Source organism: Triturus cristatus, chromosome 4_2 (genome assembly GCF_964204655.1).
Source record: "Triturus cristatus chromosome 4_2, aTriCri1.1, whole genome shotgun sequence".
NCBI lineage: Eukaryota > Metazoa > Chordata > Amphibia > Caudata > Salamandridae > Triturus > Triturus cristatus.
In genome coordinates this window covers 790,258,499-790,279,857 of record NC_140586.1, presented here as the reverse complement: position 1 = coordinate 790,279,857, position 21,359 = coordinate 790,258,499, and the positions used below count along the sequence as shown (strand labels likewise).

The 21,359-nt window shown below is 43.2% G+C and overlaps 1 protein-coding gene across 1 annotated transcript in view; it reads right to left on the bottom strand.

Moving 5' to 3' along the window:
* LOC146835053 (vitamin D3 hydroxylase-associated protein-like) overlaps positions 1-21,359 on the bottom strand; it is a 411,367-nt gene that overhangs the window by 63,351 nt on the left and 326,657 nt on the right. The window contains exons 10-11 of the mRNA XM_085602722.1: positions 10,110-10,209; positions 8,682-8,725 (exon numbers count right to left, since the gene is read on the bottom strand). Coding sequence (XP_085458848.1) covers positions 8,682-8,725; positions 10,110-10,209 — 144 coding nt within the window. The remainder of the gene's footprint in view (positions 1-8,681; positions 8,726-10,109; positions 10,210-21,359) is intronic.

Below are 21,359 nucleotides of genomic sequence, written 5' to 3'. Positions count from 1 at the left end.
CTTGCAAGCATAATGGTAGGCCAGGAGAGTCCCAAATGGGAGCAAAGTCTGAATAATAGCAAATCCCCCATTTCACTCTAACTCTGTACCATAGATTTAATGCTGTTCTTAAACATTTTAAACAAACCTTCTTAAAAAACCTTGGTGACCCAAACTTATATAGAAATCTAACTCCACCCCCCTCAAAGCTGACTATCACACTCAAAATCTTCCCCCCAGTTGGTTTCACCTGTACTAATAAGCAGAGAACGTATATTTTTAAACTGAAAGGTGACGGAATACCAAAAGACATCAGGGAGAGCCAAGCCGCCCTTAAGGAGCCTTCATCTCAGCTTCTTCCGGGAGAGCCTGGCCCTTTTATTAGACCAGACAAAACTTCCGATTTTACCTTGTATCTTATATAAAAGCTTTCTGGAGAAGTCAAGAGGGATAGTACTAAACAGATAACTCAATTTTGGCAAGATAACCATCTTAACGAGGTTTACTCGACCATAAATGGTCAAAGGCAGATTCTGCCATCTGGAAAAAAGATGGTCAATTTCCTTGGCTACTTTCCTCAGATTAATCAGAGGAATATCGACTAGGTTTTGAACTATGGTTATCCCCAAATATCTGAATTCCTTACTGCACCTTCCATTCCATTGTCTACACGCCAGGACATTACCTCCGTCTTAGAGGGGTTGACAAGATATCCAGAATACAGGCCAAACTCTTCAAGAATAGCCTCCACCCTTGGAAAAACCTCAGCGGGGTTATTGGTATAAACTAGCAGGGTGTCTGCATAGAGGGCTAACTTACAGCTATAATCCAATACTTGGAAAGGGGTAACTTGATTGTTCAATCTCAGAGCCTGGGCAAGGGGCTCAATATATATATCGAACAATATAGGTGAAATAGGACACCCCTGCCTAGTTCCTCTTGTGATATTAAAACTAGATGTCAACTGGCCATTCAGGAGTATAGCTACAGAGGCACCCTCATAGCATCTAATAAGCGTCTGAATAAACATTGGGCCGAATCCCATCGCTCTTAAGGTTTCCCAAAGAAAGGCCCAATTGACACGATCGAAAGCCTTGGCTGCGTCAAATGCTGCCACGGCCAAAGGCTCCGACCGCGCCATTGCCAAATCGATTGTACCGATCAGCTGTAACGTTTGTTCCTGGATGAATCTTCCTGGGATAAAGCCCTTTTGGTCTGAATGGATCAGCTGCGGAATCATCTTGACCAATCTCCCTACTAAAATGCTCATAAAGATCTTATAGTCGGCGTTAAGCAGGGAGATCGGCCTATACGAATCCGCTTTAAGGGGATCCTTCCCCGGCTTTAGGATAAGGACAATCGTGGCCTCTTTCCATAATCTGGGAATCTTGCCATTAGGGCTATAAATATAGTTAAATAATTCGCACATTCTGGGAACTATCTCATCCTGGAGAGCCTTGTAGATTTCCCCAGGAAGAGCATCTGTCCCAGCAGCCTTATTATTTCTGGTCTTTTTATATGTAATTTGATTTCATCCTCAGATATTGGGGCATCCATAGTATTTCGACCCTCCTCCGTTAGAACTGATAATGCCCTATTTCAGAGCCACTCTTGGATATTCCCAGAGCTAGAAACTGTCTCTTCTTTATATAGCTTAGAAAACATGGAAAGAAGGCACCTTTGCATATCCTCTTGTTTACAGGAGGTTGCTCCGGTTTCATCAGTGGCCAAACTATTAATGTTGTTCTTAGACCGATCTGCCCTTACTTTCCATGCCTAAAGAGCACCTGCTTTTTCACCGTACTCAAAGTTTTCCATATTGTGAGCCAACCATTGTGCTTTTATTTTATTATCCAACTTCTTCCTGTACTGCAAGCGTAGACGTTCTAGATCACTAAGAATCTGTGTCAAGTTACCAGAGGGGCAAGTCAATCTATCTCCTTCAAGCATGGAAATCACTCTTTCCAGAATCTGGAATTCCAGAGCCTCTTCCCTGTTCTTAGCACATATCAAACTATGTGTCTGTCCACGCAGGTAAGCCTTGTAAGCGTCCCATACATAATCTAGGGATGTAGAGCCGATGTTGTTGATAAAATAATCCGTTGTTGAAATTTTTAGGGCATTGATTATCTCGCAATTAGACAACATTGCCCTTTTCAATGTCCACCTAGGAATTAAACTAGGCCTATTCCCTGAATACAAAAAAGAAATTGGAGCATGGTCAGACAAAATACTTGGGAGAATAGGAATATCAACTAAGTTTTCCAGACTTAACCTATCGATAAAGATATAGTCGATTCTAGAAGAATGGTTATATTTCTTACTAAAAAAAGTAAAACCTTGCTCTGCACTTCTTTTGGCCCTCCAGGCATCTACTAAGCCAAGCATATGAGTCATATTAATCATAGCTCGGCGAGCACGAGGAGCAGCAACAATGTGACTATAATTAGACCTGTCCTGGAGAGGGTTAAGAAGAACATTAAAATCGCCTCCAATTATTACCGGAGTGGTGGCCTCTACTAGTTTAGCCTGCATTCTGTATATATAAGCCAGATCATCTGTATTAGGACCATAGTATGAGACTATAGTTAAATCAACCCCCCCAATAGTCAACTGCACTATTATCCATCTTCCTGACTGATCTGTTGAGACAGATTTGATAGTACCTCCAATACCTGATCGAATCAATATTGCTACCCCCTTACAATGAGATGTCTGCTCGGAAGAGCAATAATGCTCAACCTATCTATACTTCCCAAAGACAGCCTTACACTCGGAACTACTCAAATGAGTCTCTTGTAGAAGGAAGATCTGAGCTGTAGATTGCTCGAGAAATTTCATGACTAGCCTTTGTCTACGTGGACATCGAAGCCCATTGATGTTCCACGAGACAAATCTAATTTTGGTAGTCATTGTATTTTAAGATCCCTTTCACCTACCCAGAACTTAATCATATACTCTAGAAGTACCCTACATATTGGGACGCAATTGCGGATGAGAACTATTTTAGTATTTTCCTCCCACCACACTCCCCCGTGCTCCCCACCTACCCCATCTTGCCTTCCCTCCCCTCCCAAGAGACCCTCTCCAACCTGGGGAACCCTCCCTTCTTCTCTGGGCATAAGCCCTGTGGACGAGTACCCATAGGCATGATCATAACAAAACTTAACTATAAAGAAAATCCCAGTTCCACCAGGGGGGGGGGGGGGGGCAGCGGCCATTATCTATACAAATACTATATGAAACTTTTTCCAATTCCCTTTTACCCCATCCACCCCCTCCTACTTTTCCACTACTTTTCTTTTCTACCTGATATTTTCCTTAAGACGATGCCTATACCCCCCCCTATTTTGGATCTGCTCCACTTCCACTTTCACCTCCACTTCTTACTTTATCTATTAGTGCATCGGCATCCTCTATTTGATGTAAGTTATACATGCGGTTGTTCCACATGATCCGGAGGGAAGCAGGGAACTTCAACTGGTCCTTAGCCCCCAATGAGTTCAGGATAGTCATTCATTTACCCAGCTCCCATTGTTTTGTTGCCGTGATATGAGAGATATCTGATCGAATGGAAAAAGTAAATGGCCTAGAAAAGGAATTGCTCTTAACCTGCCCAGCTTTCAGGGCTAAGGACAAAAAATTTTCCTTGGTGGCGTATGTAAGGAAATTCACCAAAATCTTCCTTGGCCGGAGTTTTCCTGGATTCTTCCTATATGGATCGCGGTGGATACTTTGTATGTCGAATACCAGGTCTATTTCCGGTAGGTTTTTTAAGATACTTTCCCTTAAGAGGGAAATTGCAAAGCTTTTAATATCACTCCCCTCTATTTCTTCAGGAACGTTTAGGATTCTGATGTTATTTTTCCTTGTATGGTTTTCCAAACGCTCCATATCATCCTTAAGTTCCTTATTTTGCTTAACCAGCTTGTCTATTAGGGCTGAAGAGGAGTGTAAAGTGTTCTTAATCTTTGGAATCTCCAGCTCGAGGGCGTCCGTTCTTATTGAGACATCATCGATTTTCTGTGCCAATGATGCACAGGTAGCTTGTATAATGGCTTGATTAGATTCTGAAGTAGTAAACTTTCTCCCGATGTCTTCTTTTAGACTTAGCAAAATATCGGCCAGAGGAGTCGCGGTCGGTGGGGGGGGAGGGCGTAGACGAACCAGCTGGCTGAGTCTCATATGCGGAGAGAGGGACACCCGCCTTCTCCTTAACTAAAGGAGCTCCATAAGTATTTTCGTGGTTGTCTAATACAGAAAAGCGATTGGATAGCTCCACTGCTGGGTGAACAACCGCCATGTCCACCCCCTCCACTACACCGGTGGCAGAGGAAATGCAAGCTTGACAATTTTCCTTGAGCGAACCAAGATCGGGCAAGGCGGTAGTGGTGGCGGGGGTAGAAGCCATAGTAGGTTTTTTATTCTCCCTATCTAGAGTAGAATTAGATAATACCTTATAGTAAGTCTTCAATGATTGTGTAATTCTGAGTATGGAGGAGAGACCCCCTTTGGTTTTCTTCCTCCCCCTTCCTTTACCAGGGGGGTGCTCTCAAGAATGGCCCTCCCTTTGTCCTGTTTAAAAGTAGTTTTAACCTCAGTAATCGGAGGAGAGACAGAGGGGGGGTCAGGCAGGTCCAGCGTAGGGTTAGGATCTCTATTATGTAAAGTGTATCGACTTATAACCAGTTCCGGCTTTTGTTTTGGAACTACAGGGTGAGGGGTACTGTGAGAAACACTACTCTGAGCTTTCTCCATAAAGTTCTTGTGGAGAGATATAGTATCAGGTAGCTCATTGAGAGCTTGCACATAATCCCCATTAGTGTCCGCATAGACTTCTGCAGGTTTCACCCTATATGGCACCACTCCCTCACAGAGCGAGTCACCAGGAAAGGCAGATGCATCGACCGGGGGTTCCAACACCCCCGTAAAAAAAGACCTCACCTCCTCCCCCTCCGACGGACACGCCTCCGAGACTCTCCAGCCTGCTCCACCAGTCCGCTCGTGCCAGCCCGACACACCTCTTCTTCTCCTGAGCAGTCCGGAGTACGCAGGCTCCACACGAGCGAACCCGGAACTGAAAGCCGGGACTCCACCGCCTCCACTCCTTCGCCGCGCCCACGAAACGAAGCCACGAAGGCTTCGGGACCACCGCCATTTCTCCATCGCCGCACGCCATCGCGCTCAGAAGAAAAAAGAAAACCCGGCGTAAAAGGCCGCTACCATAGGTAAAATAGATCGGGGGTATGATGTCCATTTAGTTATCGATTAATCTGGCGAGAGGAGGAAAAACAAACAGAATCGCATCAGAAGGTGCCGCTATAGCCCCCCCGTGGGACTAGACATTACACGCCATGGGACACTCGACCGCGGCCGTTAGTTTCCGGCCGCCATGTTCCCCTCGACCCATCAATATATATATATATATATATATATATATATATATATATATATATATATATATATATATATATATCCACTCTCTCATTTGACACATTTCTCATTCATAGCTTAATGTTATGTTCCAAGAATTAGACATCCTTTCGATGGTTTTGCAGTTTACCTGGAGTCACTTCATGTTCATTCTGAGCCAGGTGATTTAACAATGCACTTGCATCCTGTTTTCAAGGTTCTCGAGTAGCTGATGCCACAAGCAGGTCACTGATACACTGCATGAGAACTGATCTGTAAGGCATCTGCAGGGACTAAAGATTATCTATCAAGATCTGATAGAAAGCCAATGGGCTCTCAGTATACACATGTGGAACTCGGCACCATGCCAAAACTCACTCTCTTAACACAGAAGAGAACAAAAACTGCCTGTCCTAGGAACAAGCACTATTATAGACAATACATTTTATCAATGTTGCAGCTTGCGGTTTCTTCTTTCTTCAGCCCAGCCAATCCTCTTTGGATGCTCACTCCTTGTCTTCTCACAGAAAACACAATAACTCAACATAACAGGATTTTGTTTTGCGACTATTTTTAATAAGCTATTGGTTTCTTCTAGTCTACTTGGGATTACTTTTATTGCTCAAAACTACTTTCCCATGAGGAAACTTTCATATATATCTTTCTAAATTACATATTTATACATTTATTAGCAGCGAGCATTGTCTAAGTAGAAACATTTGCAGAATTAGATGAAAACATTGATGCAGCTAATATTCATTATGAAACAAGTCCATGGAAAGGTCAGGAAATAAACATTTTATACTATTTAAGCTTTCTGTAGTCATGTCAGCTTGTCAGGCATTGTTGCTTCAGCTACTGAGGCCTAATAAAAGTAAATATGGTTGCCTACTACAATTATTGCGTTTAAACATATTTTATTTTTCATTCAAATCTAACGGTAAGTCTCTGCACATTATTATAAACTATATTATTTTCTTAATATTACTTAAATGCTACCCCAACCCACATCTTTTGGCTAATAGGCATAGGTCAATATATAGGTTATTTTCTGAAAAAATGGCAGATTTTAGTTGAGGTTAATATTTTCAAAAGGCTCGTTCATAGTCTGGGGTCTGACCTTGGGTTTTCAGTTTGTCTTTCAAGTATGGTGGAAGTCTAGAGTGGATAGGTGTATGTGTTATACATGCTGTTTTTAAATTGATGTGTTCCTCTAATGGTAGCCAGTAAATTTTAATATCATTGGGTGATAAGGTTGTATTTTTTCACAGAGAAGATCAGGCATGGTGTTATGGATTTGGAAGTTCTGCTATCAGAGCATTTCCTCCATCTAAATCGGAAAGCCCCTTGGCTTTCCAGCCTATGATTAATGTCCTGAGGTCTGTGAAAATGATGGGTGATTCATAGTGTCTTTAGTTGTGGAGTTGGTAGAATGCAGCAGCAGTATTTTCCCATCTTCTTGCATTTTGTAATCCTGCCATACCAAGACCCCATGTGCTTTTCTGGTCTATGTACAGCACTTCATGTTCCAGGCCCTTTTGCTCTAGTGTAAATGTTTGTGAGACTACATTTGTACATACAACTAAATCTACACTATACTAAATATCTAGGACTAACAATTTGCAATGTATGGAGAAAGGTATTGTAAGGGTAGTCAGAACCTTGTAGAATATCTATTTCATAAAACAGAGGTAAAAGTGGGTGGGATTGGAGGTACATGATATTCGGCTCATGCACAGAGCAACATATTGTGCACACTGTCCTGGAGTTTGATGGGGGCTTTGAAGCAACTTCCACCTTGAACAGAAGCAGCACACAATATAGGACCTTCTGCTGCATTCTACACCCTTTACTTGGATAAACTGGAATGTTTGTTAAGCTGGTGGGTGGATACAGCAAAGAGCTCAAGGTGGGTTAAGAGGTGGTAAAGTCGAAGGGCCCGATTCACAGAATTAATTTAAGATTAAATCCTAAACTTACTACTTTGTGGTATTCACAGAATGCACTTACTACTTTTGGTATTCACAGACTGCACTTACTACTTTTGGTATTCACAGAATGGATTTACGACTACTAACTTTACTTCCGCACTTGGGCCGGAAATTCCGGCCCGGAGGCGGAGCTTCCGGGCCAGAGGTGGAGATTTGGGCCATAACTAAATCTCCACCACCGGCCGGAATCCCCACCTCCGGCCCGGAAGCTCCGTCTCCTGCCCGGAAGCCCCGCCTCCGGGACGGAATTTCCGGCCCGTGTGCGGACGTAAGGTTAGTAGTCGTAAATCCATTCTGTGAATACCAAAAGTAGTAAGTGCAGTCTGTGAATACCAAAAGTAGTAAGTGCATTCTGTGAATACCACAAAGTAGTAAGTGCATTCTGTGAATACCACAAAGTAGTAAGTTTAGGATTTAGTCTTAAGTTAATTCTGTGAATCGGGCCCTGTGAGCTTGCCTGATCTATGATAGATTTTTTGGGACTTAGAAACACATTGCAAATAACTCAATGAGGTGTAGTATATGATGTTCAGAGTAAGGCCGACGTTCAGCACCTTCTCAATTCAGAAGAAACTTCCTATCAACATATTCACTGATGTTTTACCATCCTCCCTTAGTGCAAACTATCTGGCGCGTAGAATGCAAGATATCTTGTGTGTAAACCTCCTGCCCAGAGCTTCAGTGTATCACTCACTGGAATCCTCCAGCAGTCCTACAAGTGAAGGTCAATTCAGAAAGTGTTTTTTCCATAGAGGAAAATGTTTTCCCTCTTGAAGAATAAAAGTTACACATCAGCATTTGCATTTCCCAAATACGGAATACTGTGCACACAATTACATATTAGGAAAACGATAATACTTGAAAAGGTTTCATGACTTGCCCAGGAGTACATCTGGAAACCTCTGACTGTTGCAGCTTTCCAGTTGTAGTTCTGTAAAGGTTTATGAATTGGCAAAAAAGTAATAAAGGGTGCTCAAGGGGAGGTGTGAATCTCTGAAAAGTATTTTGACCTTTTTTTGCGAATTTGGACAGTGTGTATTTTTAAGCCCCGGATCTGGGTTTTTTTCATCTGAGCTTAAAGTTCCACTGCTTTAATTCAATATGTTGACCAATGCCTGAAGTTCAAATTGGAATCTTACGTTGGAACCGTAACTTTAGGGGTCAAAGCCTTTGAATGTGGATAGTCAGAGCAACAATACAGGGTCATTAAGTTAACAATCAGCAAGAAGTGCACACATACAACTATTGCAATAATGATGTGATCAAACCAAAAAGGAAGATAAAATGGTCTCTTCTTACCGGGCTTCACACATTGCATTTAATGAGCTGGCCATGCGGGGACTCTGGAAAAAAACATATTTTAATGAAAATCTGATTTGTTTATTGAGAGTCTGGGGGAAGGGAGAGAAACCTGATTGCAAATGATTGTCTGATAATATCCAGCCCCATTTGGTTTGAAACAGATTCCCGACAAACCTTATGCAAGAATCATATGTAGTCTAAAAGGGATATTTTACAGAAAGTCTCACTTTTACAAAGATGAGGTGACTCTATTCTCATTCAAGTGACCAAAAATGTTCACTTTTCTTTCACAGGACAGCTGGCCGGTGTTCCTGGCTGTGCCAATTGTCACAACTGGGAACATTGTCCTGCTGAAAGAAAAGTGAACATCTTTGGTGAAGTGAATGAGGCTAGAGTCACCTCATCTTTGAAAGACCAGCTTTTATTTCATCTTATTTGTTCACATATGGAATTCCTTCAGGATCCAGACCGTTGGGATATTCAGATCAGGGAATGAGTAGAGAACTGGTTCTTCCCTTTGCAAATGACAATCTCTTGCTGTGATAATACTCAAGTTAAAGCATAACACAATATTAAAATTGATAAAAGAAATATATAGTGGTAAATTTGATTACTGATGATGCACAATGTGACCAACTACTGGTATGTGGATATTCATAACTATCATGGTTGCATGAGGAACAAAGGTGCACACCCTTTAGTCACTCCTATCTGTCTGTCTGTCTGTCTATGTTGGTGTATCTGTTTATCAGTGTGATAGTGGTATCAAGAGCGATTAATATTAGGCTATTTGTATTAAAAAAATCTTGTGGTATTGGGGAACGTTTTCAGCAATATTTTTAATCTTTCTGAACAAACAGATTCAAATAAACAAGAAAGAGTTGAGGACTTGGAGCTGGACTGGACCGGAAATTCTAACTAAGCACCGGGAGTTCCTACTTCCATTCACCTGCTAAATAAGACAATGTCTATCAGACTGCTCAAGTTAATAACTTCCAATGATTGCCAGACACATCTATTAGCCATTCACCATTGATTTGACCTTCAAAAAGTACTAAAATGTATTCAACTTTTAAATGATACGGCTAGTATAATTCTCAATTACTTTTCATGTATGTGGCTTATTAAAAATTCGACCTCCTCCGAAAAAACTCTAACGCTAAAAGTTACATTTAGTAAATGGTCACTAATATAATAGTTCTATTACACTGAAAATGTAAGTTCTTCTGGACGAGTTGTATAAATGGGGAGTGAAAGAAGGTGGTCCCAAGCCTCCTTGATTGATATCTCCACATCCTCAGGTCAGGTCAGAAGGCGGGCATATAGATTAAATGCCCTCTGTTACCATGGTTATGGTAAAGCTGGTTGATGGACACCTTAGGCATAGGTGTCCTTATTCTGGGAATACAGACAAATGAAACTTACCCACGGTTTCAAAAGGGTGGCCATTGTTTTCTTTATACAAAATGGCATTTTACATGCATTGACTGCTTCCTGTAGATGTGGGTCAACAAAGTTTCCTTTGCTAGAAAGAAATAAAACAGATTGTGAAAGTAGTCTGGTTGACTATTTGATCTGATGAGCACATAGTATAAGTAAAACTCATCAAAAAAAGTGATAGTCACATCTACCACCATAGTTTACATGCATGCAAGCTTTGTTGCTTAATAAAATCCAGTTCCCCTGACACTTAACATCCAGCATATGGGACCCTGCTCCTTCAAGGAAACATCTATCGCAGCTGCTTTCTTGGATTCGTAAGTGTCCCTCTGTGATGCAAAGCGTGTCAGCCCCTTTCTAAAGTTACTTCCTGCAGTGACAATTTTATGCTCTGAAGTGAAATATTTACGTGTTGTTATTCAACAATACATTCAACAAAATATCATGATTAACAATATACTCTTTCTTCATACCTTTCTAGAGGTCTGATCAATTCTGATCGAGTAGGGTTACAAGGCTGCATACCCGATAAGAATGCCAACATTTATTCCAAGTAAAGGAATACAGGTCCTTATGAAGCTGGTCTGAGGCCTGAAAACAACTTTACATAAGACTTAAACTAGGAAATTCATGCAAAGAGATCAAGTCTGCAGACAACAATATATTTTAACAAAATCCTTGAACTTCACCTCTGACCAAAGTCATTACATTAAGATATCTGGATATAACAAGTCATGTTTCTTCTCATGACAATGAATGACAGGTTTTTGGTTGGTGGTTTATGTGAGACACAACTGATGTTTACTGACTGAGTCTGAGAATCATTCGGGAAAGCTTTGGTGTTTTTCCACTGATGGGTGGATTCTGGTTGTTCCCCAGTGAATTGGGCACAAACATAGCACAATGTCAGCTTTTACCTCTACATTTTCTATAATCTAAGGCAGATTCAAAAGACTCTGCTTCCTGGGAATACAGAAAGAGACTTGTGCTGGTAATTGCAGATGTGAGGAGCAATGAATGAATCTCAAACTATGCAGGTGAATGACATGAAGTCTACTTGCTGCAGAATAGCATGCAATACTATGCAATGTAAAAAGCATAATCATGTTGGACGATTGCCCAGAGTTCCAGTTGTTTACGACGTTCAATTACTTCTGGCCTGGTATGCATCAATGGTTTGCAACTGCAATTGCAGTCATAAACCATTGATAAGTTGCTTACACCCAGAGGATATGGTAACTGATTTGTAAAGGGGACGATGTACCTTTTCGGACAGTTCACCTTTTTAAATCCAATTACAATCCTCGGTGGGAGCATACAGTGTTATGTTATGATATGATATGTTCTTTTTATTTGTAAAGCACACTATCACTGGCGAGGGTATCTTGACACTGGGCAGGAGTGTGTGCCTAGCCCTGCCTATGGTAGGTTGGTTAATTGAAAAGCCAGGTCTTCAGCTTCTTACGAAAATCAAGCAGAGAGGAGAAGGCTCTGATGTGGAGTGGGAGGATGCTCAATGCTTTAGGAGCGATGTAAGAGAAGGCCATTCTCCTGTGTATGCCTGGGATGTGTGTGAATCGGAGTTCTGCAGGGCGGAGGAGTCTGGGTAGTTGGTGAATGGAGAAGCAACTGTTTAGGTAGGTGGGGTCTGAGTTTTGTAGTGCCTTAAATATGTGTGTGTGGCTTAAATTGAGTGTGTTTTTGTATCTGGAGCCATTGGAGCTCCCGTAAGTGTGGTGTGATGTGAGTTTTGTGTAGAGGTGGGCAGTAAACTCCGGTACAGCCGTTGGAGTTCAACAAAAAGTCAGCAAACCTCCGGCGGAGAGGAGTTAACGAGCACACTCACCCAGTTCAGTTCATAAGGCTTTATTCGGAGCTTAAACACAAAGTCCATAAAAGCACAAACATTACAGTATAAAACAACATCATTTTGACAGAATCATTCAGACATTTAAAAATACATTAAAACAGTTTTAAAATATCATACTAGGCCTTGCTTTGATGGCCCGAAGAAGAAAAGTGGCAGTAAAGAAACAGACATCGGGTGACGGGTTAAATAACAATTTCATGGTATCTTTTACAGTCCTAACTCCATACTTTTTAAAAACAGGTTTTAAAAAAGCTAAACGAAAATTGCCATAAAGTGGGCAAAACAGTAAAAAGTGCATGGTACTTTGTACGGTAATATTATCACATGGGCAAGGACCAATCGGGTGTTTTCTAATGCTTGGAAATGCCACCAAATGGTGAACAATCCCAAAACGCAATCTTGTCAGTACGAACCTATGGGAGGGTCTGGAGACAAAACTCAAATACGGTTGGAACCCTGTCGTTTCACTGAAGCTTCCATAGAACAGACAGGTTGTTAAGTTACCACTGGCCCTCCCACGCTTCTCAGTCTTATCGTTCATAAAAACAGATTTCAACTCATTTTTGGTCAGACAAGAGGCAGCATAGTGATCCTCTATTACATTAAGACCATAGATCTCCGAAAAACTACCCGAAACGAATTTAACCCATGGAATCTTTAAATGGTTGTCAATAGAGAGACAGTCTTTGATAATAGCTCTATTTAGGGAGGTCTCTTCCTTTACCCAAATTGCGCGCCACAACATAAGTGGTCTATGCGCAACGGAGTCTGAAAGATGTTGGATTCCAAACTCCCTATGCACCAAATCGGTAGAAGCCGAAGTAGGTAGACTTAAAAGTCTTTTTAGGAAGAGATTTTCCTCCACTTGTAAACTTCCGCTCGGAGCATGCCCCCAAATACCAGCACCATAAAGAGTAATAGAAAGACACCTCATTTGATAAATTTTCAACATGTCTTTAAGCCGTTTATCCCCTAATTTCGAAGCAAACTGAAACACCCCGTGGGCACTTTTCGCCATTCTAGCCCTGACATAATTGATCTCACTGGACCAGCTACCTGATTTGGAGAAAGTAATACCTAGGTAGTTGAAAGAGTCCACCGTTTGGACCTTATGCCCTTCAATAAAAAACGAATGCGGTGTTTTACAACTCTTACCACACTCCATGACAAAAGTTTTAGATTTATTGATCTTCAACTTCCTTTCCTTAATGAACAGGGAAAACCTGTCCATTAGGCGTTGAAGGCCGATAGGGGTCCTAGATAAGATAACGGCATCGTCCGCATAAAGTAAAACAGGGACGTGGGAGTCAAGGGTTTTAGGGGTGTCAGCCACAACGGTCTTTAAAACAGAGTCAATCTCATTAATAAAGAGTGTAAACAGTAGAGGGGCGAGCACACACCCTTGCCTAATACCGCGTCTAATAGGGAACTTAATAGGGCACTACCCTCCCGGGCCGTAACGAACGCTAGATCTAAGATTGGCGTATAGCCGGGCCAAGAAATGAACAATGCCCTTCGGAGCCCCCATTTCTAGTAGTTTCTCCCATAAGATCTTATGGTTCACCATATCGAAGGCACTGCTCAAATCTGCAAAGCAGAGAAAAAGAGAACCTTTCTTGGCCTTCGTATACTTCCCTATAAGAAGTTCGAGGTTGAGGCACTGTTCTACTGTCCCTCGTCCCTTCCTGAAACCATATTGGGAGTTTGCCAATATGTTATTAGAATCGGCCCATTCTTCAAGTCTAACAAGGAGCACCCTGCTCATGATTTTCACGGAGGAATCTAGAAGGGAGATTGGACGGTAGTTCTTAGCATCCCTCCTCTCTCCCTTCTTATAGATAGGTATTATAGTAGATTCCTCCCAGGAGGGTGGGACACCATAGCAGACCGCTGCGTTAAACACGTTTGTTAATAACGGGCCCCAAATCTCTGGTTCTTTTTTGTAGACATCAATGGGCACCCCGTCAGGCCCCTGGGCCTTACCTCCCTTACTAGCAGAAATACAATCCTGGACTTCAGAAATGGATATATCTAAAGGAATGACAGGCCAGTCGCCTCGACCTTCATCCAGAGATTTGTCCGAGTCAAAAATCATGGAGAAGTGGGAGACCCAACATTCTGCACTAACGTTTGCCGTTAGTTCAGGCGTCTCCTCATTCTTAAGACAGGGACAATTAACTGTTGCCCAGAAAAGGGAGGAATCCGAAGTTTCAGCCGCCTGGTCTAACTTGTCCCAAGCGTCTTGCCTTAGTTCGGCCTTCCTATTTTTAACAGCAGCCTGATAGGTGGCTCTAAGCTCCCTAACCAAAATGATATCCCTAGGTTTGGCAGCAAGTGCCTCTTTAAGACCCTTAAGTGCGATAGTGCTAGCGTGGTCGAACCACCCCCTTTGCCCGCACGACTTGCCCTTAAGAAGCATGGTAAATTTTGCATCAATAGTGAGATTAATGTTAATAAACTTGGGAATAATTACATCCGTTAGTTCTTTGCTCTCTAAAATAACAGCAATATCGTTTACACATTTATTAATAATGGAGTTGGACAAAATATCAGCTTTATCCCCCTTCCACCTAATTCTAGTTCCGTTGGGTCGGTGGGGTTCAATATTAGCTATTATGTTTGGATTGGGGCCTTGTTTCACCTTCCATAGTACGGCCTCCATAGTTAAACAGTTATGATCGCTAATTAGGTTATCAACTACCAGAGGGGTTGTACACCACGGGTTAAGGCTAGATGAAATGCAAATAAAATCAATCACCGTGTTTGCATTTCGGCCCGTGAATGTAGGGATGGTTTCACCAGAGGCACCTTTCAAGTTCTCCAACAATTCCAGATCATAAGTCATCAAGATTTTGTTTAATGAATCTCCATAGGAATTGTGGGGAAAATGAGAGACGCCTTCCCCCCAGCAATTTACAAAACCACAAACCCTGTGGGCGGGGGATGGACACACAACAGTGTTAAAATCCCCTAGCCAAATGAAATCAAACACAAAGTTATTACCCGTGACTATATCTGCCAATGCGGACTCTAAAGCAAAAACTACCTGCGGCCTAGTATTATCAAATACATTATTATAAAAATTGATTAAAAGGATATTTCTACCCGGCTCCTGATAAAGCCATAAAATCTGGGAATGGACCCCAATGGTTACATATTTCTTAACAATAAGTGGTACATCCACAGAGATCAGAGTCAGAAGCCCACCCTTAGCTCTGCCCGAAGTGGAAGCCACAGCCGGCAAATGGTAAGAAACAAAACCCAAGTAGTTTATGGGGGCCAGACTCCAGGTTTCCTGGAAACAAATAATGTTAAAATTATTGATAAAATCAAACCATCCTAGACATGTATCCTTTTGTAAGAGACCAGCAACATTCCAACAGGCGATAGAGCACCGACCCCTATTATCTAATATAATGGGTTTAGTTGGAACAACCCTGTCCCTATCGCCACAGGTCGGTCTTACAATTCCACTGTCCACTGGGACATCAATATGATTGACACTGGGGCCATTTAAACCAATAGTCTCCACTGATTCAGAAGCCCCATTGGCCGTACTACACCTTCCCTCTCCCATGGGAATGATCACAGTCCCTGGGGCCACCAGGGGTAACCCCAGTCAGTCATTACAATCAAGGCCACTCAGGGGCTGGAATCTATTAAACGTGGAAATGGTAGGACCAACACACAAGTTCAAATCTCTGGACCTCCCTCGATAACGCTCAGCATCAGGTTGAATATCAAAGTCTCTATAGAAGAACCCCAGGGGACGTAGAGAAATTCCTTCATCTCGTATAGGAAGAGATGCAGCTTTAATCAACACCATGGAGGTAAGTTGTGGATTTCGAAAGTTGATAACAATACAATCCCCTCCACAAGTCTTGCGGGATTTCCCCACCCAATTGGTTCTTCTAGTGCTTAGGATATCCCCTGAGAGTGCTACGGGGAAACCACACTGCCTATGAAGCCAATCCACGGTTTTGTTCTTTAAAGATGAATGCGATTCATCAGAGCCGTGGTTGCTTCCAGACGCTCTTAAAGGGGGAACATTGGTTAAAACTGCTACAAAAGGTGCACAGGACGGTGGTAAATCCGGCTGGGGGCTACTAGAACTGTTAAGATTTACATTGGGACCCACCTGCTACCTTAGTACTGAGCTAAAGGATGGTTTAGTTTGGGCCGGCAACTGCGGGAGAGGATTGGAGACAGCAGGAATTACTTCACAATCATTCCCAGAGCTAAAATTACTGCACACGGCCGTCGTTAGAAGTAAGTTAGGAGAGTTAAAGGGTACCTCGGCAGGTCCAAGATCTTTATCGACGGTATTTACTCCCTTTGCGGCATTTAAGAATGTATCCACTAGACCTGCCAGTCTGACTACTTCGTCAGAAATAGTAGCGAGTTTGGTCAATAGGGGTTTAACAAGTAGATCAAGCTTGGCCTCGATAGCATTAAGCAAAAAATCAAGTTGCTCATTGTCCAAACTGATCGTGGGACCATCCAGTATCTTTATTTGGTCCCGCTGAGTATTAGGCAATAAGGGGTCAATTCTTTTAGCGGGGCGGTTCCCCCCTCGTTTGGGCTGATTGATCTTGCTATTATTCCTGCATGAACGTATTAATCTTTGTGGCCTCGGAGCCTGCACGTTTGGAACTATTGGGTCCGTAAAAGTTTCTGCATCGGATTCTATTTCATTGGTCGGCCCAGAAATAACAATTGCCTCACTTATGGTATCATTAGTTTCAACCAAAATGGGACTGACCATTGGATTTGTAGAAACACTAACATCAAGGTTGGAAATTGACTGGGAGGCTGATCCAATAGGAGAGGAAGGGCACAGGCTTTGAGGCCCCGGTCGTCCTAAGGACTTCCTCCTTTCCTGGTTGATTTTATCCACCATCTTTACCAAATAGTTATCCATAGTGGTCAATACAGCCGCTGATTTGGCTTTAGGCATTGATATGCCGGGCTGGGCCAGTACCAATAATCAAAAACAGATTAACACCACAACAATCAACAGCCTATAAACCTGTGCTATATATGGCTGCCCAGCACAAATCATCACTTCATGTTATACCACTATATGACTCACTGCCCCACCCACATGACAGTTACGTTACGGCGAATCACACAACCAATTAAGCAGGTTAACAGCAAACAATGTAAAGCCAAATAATGGCCCCCCTCCTACCCCCTCCTGTCCCGGACTGTCACAGACTGTCCGCCCTTTGTCCGGGCTTCGTCCTGGGCGTCCCGCGGCGCGTCCCGCTCTGCGAAGAATGGATGTTTTTATATGAGCGGGAACCAATAGTCAAGGGTTGTGGGCAGGAAGGCGAACCTCCACGCAGGTGTGCTCACGCATGGACTCCTGGACAATGGAGTCCTGTGCGAGGCTCTTTCTCGAGCACAAGGCAGTGGCAGGGGCAGCAGTCCCTGGTTTCTACCCCTCTGGGGGTGACAAGCAGCACAAGACGATACTGGCCTCAGGTTAAGTCAAGCTCTAAGGAGGAAAAATCAGGTATGCTATGTGGAGATTTGACATAAAATCATTACTCCGTTATGTCTTCCGTCCCCTGGGGAGAAAAAGATCTCCCCTACCCATCCTCTTTTTAACTTTATTGACTCTGGGGCCGAGAGATGAGATTCCTACAGAAGAGGACTCAAAAATATACGAGGGGGGGATGAAACCACTTGGAGAGGGCCACAAATCCGGGGGAGCCAAACGGAGGATCAAGGAGACATCACGACAAGGGAGTATAAAACCTCCTCTCCTATTTGAAAGTGTTGTGCCGATCTCTCAAGCGACGGCCTCTCCATCAGCGCGGTTACTAATCGCAGTGCTGCCTCGCCCAGTTAGTAGGCCGCTGCTGGCCGCGCGGGACTTTCCTCTGTAGTTCCCTAATGTGCCGTCTCCGCACCGCCCCCACCGGCGACAGTCAATATTCCCCGTTCTCCAGTCCACCCAATCTAATCCAAAGGATCCTGAGATGGATGGACAACGGCTAAAAAAGGAGGTAGGAGACAGACATTCGGTAAAAGGTGCTTCCAGTGCAGAGCCATTCACTATTCTGATTCTCTTGTTTGCTTCACCATGGTGTCCCGAGTGAGAGGCTGTAGACTAGCGGGACAAGCCCCACCCAGCATGACAAGACCTGTCTCCCCCTGCGCCCCCTCCTATGGCCTGCAGACCGTGGCACTGCTCCAATACCAGGACCCAGTGTCTTCCCTGTCTCAGTTCCTGACCTGAGAGGGCCACAGTGCCTGGAGCAGGAGGCTATGATGGTAGGACACCAGCAGCAGCCTCCATCCATCCCCAGAGGCCTCCAAGACACCACCCTCCCCTGGGAGCCTCCATGGGCTGCACCAGCTGTGAGAGCAGTAAACCTTGCATTGGGCAGCATATATCACATTTCAAGGTAGAATTAAACACTAGTTAAGCTATATTTGTTTTAATTAAAATGATTGATGTTAATAAATTCAGTTTTCAGATAGTTCTTTATTGTTTAGGATAATGAGAAACATGTAATTCCAAAAAGGCACGCATCTCAGCAACGTGGCGGTGCTAAATAACATTTAGAAATGATAAAAGTAAATGCAGTAAAATACATTTCTTTTATTCATGGCTCACAGTGACTGTTCAAACGCTTCCTGAACACATCACGAAAATTCAATAGACCAGGGTGCAATGAAGTAAAAAGGAGTAACAACTTATGACTGAAGAAAGTTGTGGAATAAATCAATTTAATTGAATTTTAAGCAAATACCTTAGCTTTCATGCGGTGTCAAGGGCCCGAGTTCCCTGTTGCAGAGCCAATAACACCAGTGTCAGAGAGTCATGTGAGTTGTCTCTATGGGTTGTAACATTTATTGGGTCCCGTCAGTGACCACTTAATGTTTTTTGTATTTAAAATTCTGATTTGCTCTGCAGCCCATGTGTCTCTCCAGGGGTCTATCAGTAGTCACGCACAGGAGCCTGTCTTCTTCCTTAAATTGTCATGGTTGTCCTATCCCCTTATTATCTGTCCATGCCTCATATTGGTGGAAAGTTGTTACACTTTGACACAATAAAGCTTGCAGAGCTATTGTCTGTTCTTTCAAGTGTTGATGGGGAGCTACGTGCGCATAATGAAGATTTCAAGACAGTGATATGTGGTCTTTCTTGAAGCGTGGGCTGTGTGTGTAGAGGGGTGGGGGATTGTGTGTGTAGAGGAGAGCGCATTGTGTGTGTCTGTGTGCACACGTGCTGTGTACCTGTGCACACACAAGATGTGTGCAGTAAAGTCCCTTTCTATTCAGAGACGTGCACAATTAGAAAGAATGTTTTCCCTTCCCTCTGCTCTTCATGAAAGTAGACCTGCTGGCCTCTTTGGCTCCTATTGATATGAATTCATGCTAAATGGCACATGAATACCCGATTATTTCTGCTGAAATTCCACACTTTTGGTGGGTGTTAGAAATTGAGGTCTCTAGTTGGCAATGGGTTGCACCTTTGTCCTCATAGGGACCCTTCTTCTTAGTCAGGGTAAGGAGGATACACTTCAAAATAACTCCTGCTCACCCCCGTGGTAGCTTGGCATGAGCAGACTGGCTTATCTCAGAAGCAGTGTGTAAAGCATTTGTGCACACATAAGGTAATACAGTGAAAACACCACAAATGGACAACACACCAGTTTAGAAAAATAAGTAATCTTCATCTAAACCAAACAAGACCAAAACAACAAAAATCGACAATACAGTTATACAAATATGACTTTCAAAAGGTAGGAACAGTTCCGTTCAAAGCAAATTGCAGATATGACACTTTTCACACACAGTACCTTGGATGCATCACAAACAAAAACTGTTGCAGGGAAGGTGATGTGTCAGTTTCTTACTGAAGGGGAGGTGATGCATCAGTTTCTTACTGCGTCCCTCAGTGATGCGACAGACCTGGTGCCTCGATGCGATACGTGATGATCCGGGAGGATGCGATGCGTGAAGATCTGGGATGCGCTGCGATGATTCCAGCCGCATCCCCTTGATGCATTGGTTCTTGCAGCTGCACAGCCGGGCCTGCGTCGGAATCGGTGCGGTGATCTCGGACTTCATAGATCGGTGCACTTGATGCACTCGAAGCGGTGATTCCTTGAGCCACGGGCAGGCCCTTAATCGTTTTTTTCAGCAATGCATTAGAAACAGGTAAGGATGCGTCGCGCTTCTCTTAGCTGTGTTGCTTTTAATCTCCAGAGGCCCAGAACAGGAGCAGGCACCCAGCAAGGAAGTTCAGGGGAGTTGGGTATGACATCTTTATATCCCTGAGCCCTTGCAAAGTCATTGTCCTTTCCTTGGCAGAAACAGCCACTGCAGGCCAACCCTAGACAACACACAGCAAAGGGGAAGTATCGATCCTCAGTTTCTCCAGCTCTTCTCCTTGGCAAAGGTTCCTCTTGAATTCCAGAAGTAATCTAAAAGTCTGGGCCACACTTTTTATAGCACAAACTCCTTTGTTCTCTGGTGGCAGAGAAGCCCTTTGCCCAGGCAAACCAGTTCTGTCCTCTCTGGTGAAGCTTCCTGGAAGGAGGTGGAGACAGCATTGTCCAAGGCAGACCAGACCCACTCAGGTGTGAAAGAAACCTCCTCCCCTACTCTGAATGCAGCCCAGGTCTATTCAGCCCAGCCCTGAGTAACCCTGAAAAGGCAGGACACACCTCACCCCCCAAAGTGGCTGTCTGAACAGAATGCACATCCCCAGTCCCTGTCACTCCAAACCTAGACAGTCAATACACACACCTAGCAGAGGCACACAGGATGGCTAAGAAAGAAAATACCAACTTTCTAAAAGTGGTATTTTCAAACACAGAAGGTAAAAATCATCCTCACTCAGAGCTCGAAAAATCTAAAAAATGGTACTAGTCCTGCAGGTCTAGTACCTTGAAAAATCTCCTTGACCTAACAATAACCTACTTGACCTCCGTCTCTGAAAGCTGAGCAAATGTGACAAGATAACAAGATTTAAAGGCATCTTTATTGCTCAATTGCTTTGTGAGCAATAAAAAGGCCTTTAAATCTTGTTATCTTGTCACATTTTTTCCGTTTTCAAAGACAGAGGACAAAAGTTAGTATGTTTTCCTACTCGCCAGAAAGGGCGAGTAGGACCTAAAAATAGCTCGACCTTATTAAATTTACCTCGCAAATGCGAGCGGTCGAGTGGATTTGTCGAGCCCTGTCACTAAAAGATACATCTTTATATTTTGAGTTCAGGCATACTAAACTTTACCTTCCTATCTTATCCCAATTGAAAGATATATTTATAGGATTTTATCAATAAACTCCCGTTCTATCCTATGAGAGAGATAGCCTTTCAATAGTGAAAAACAAAATTGACA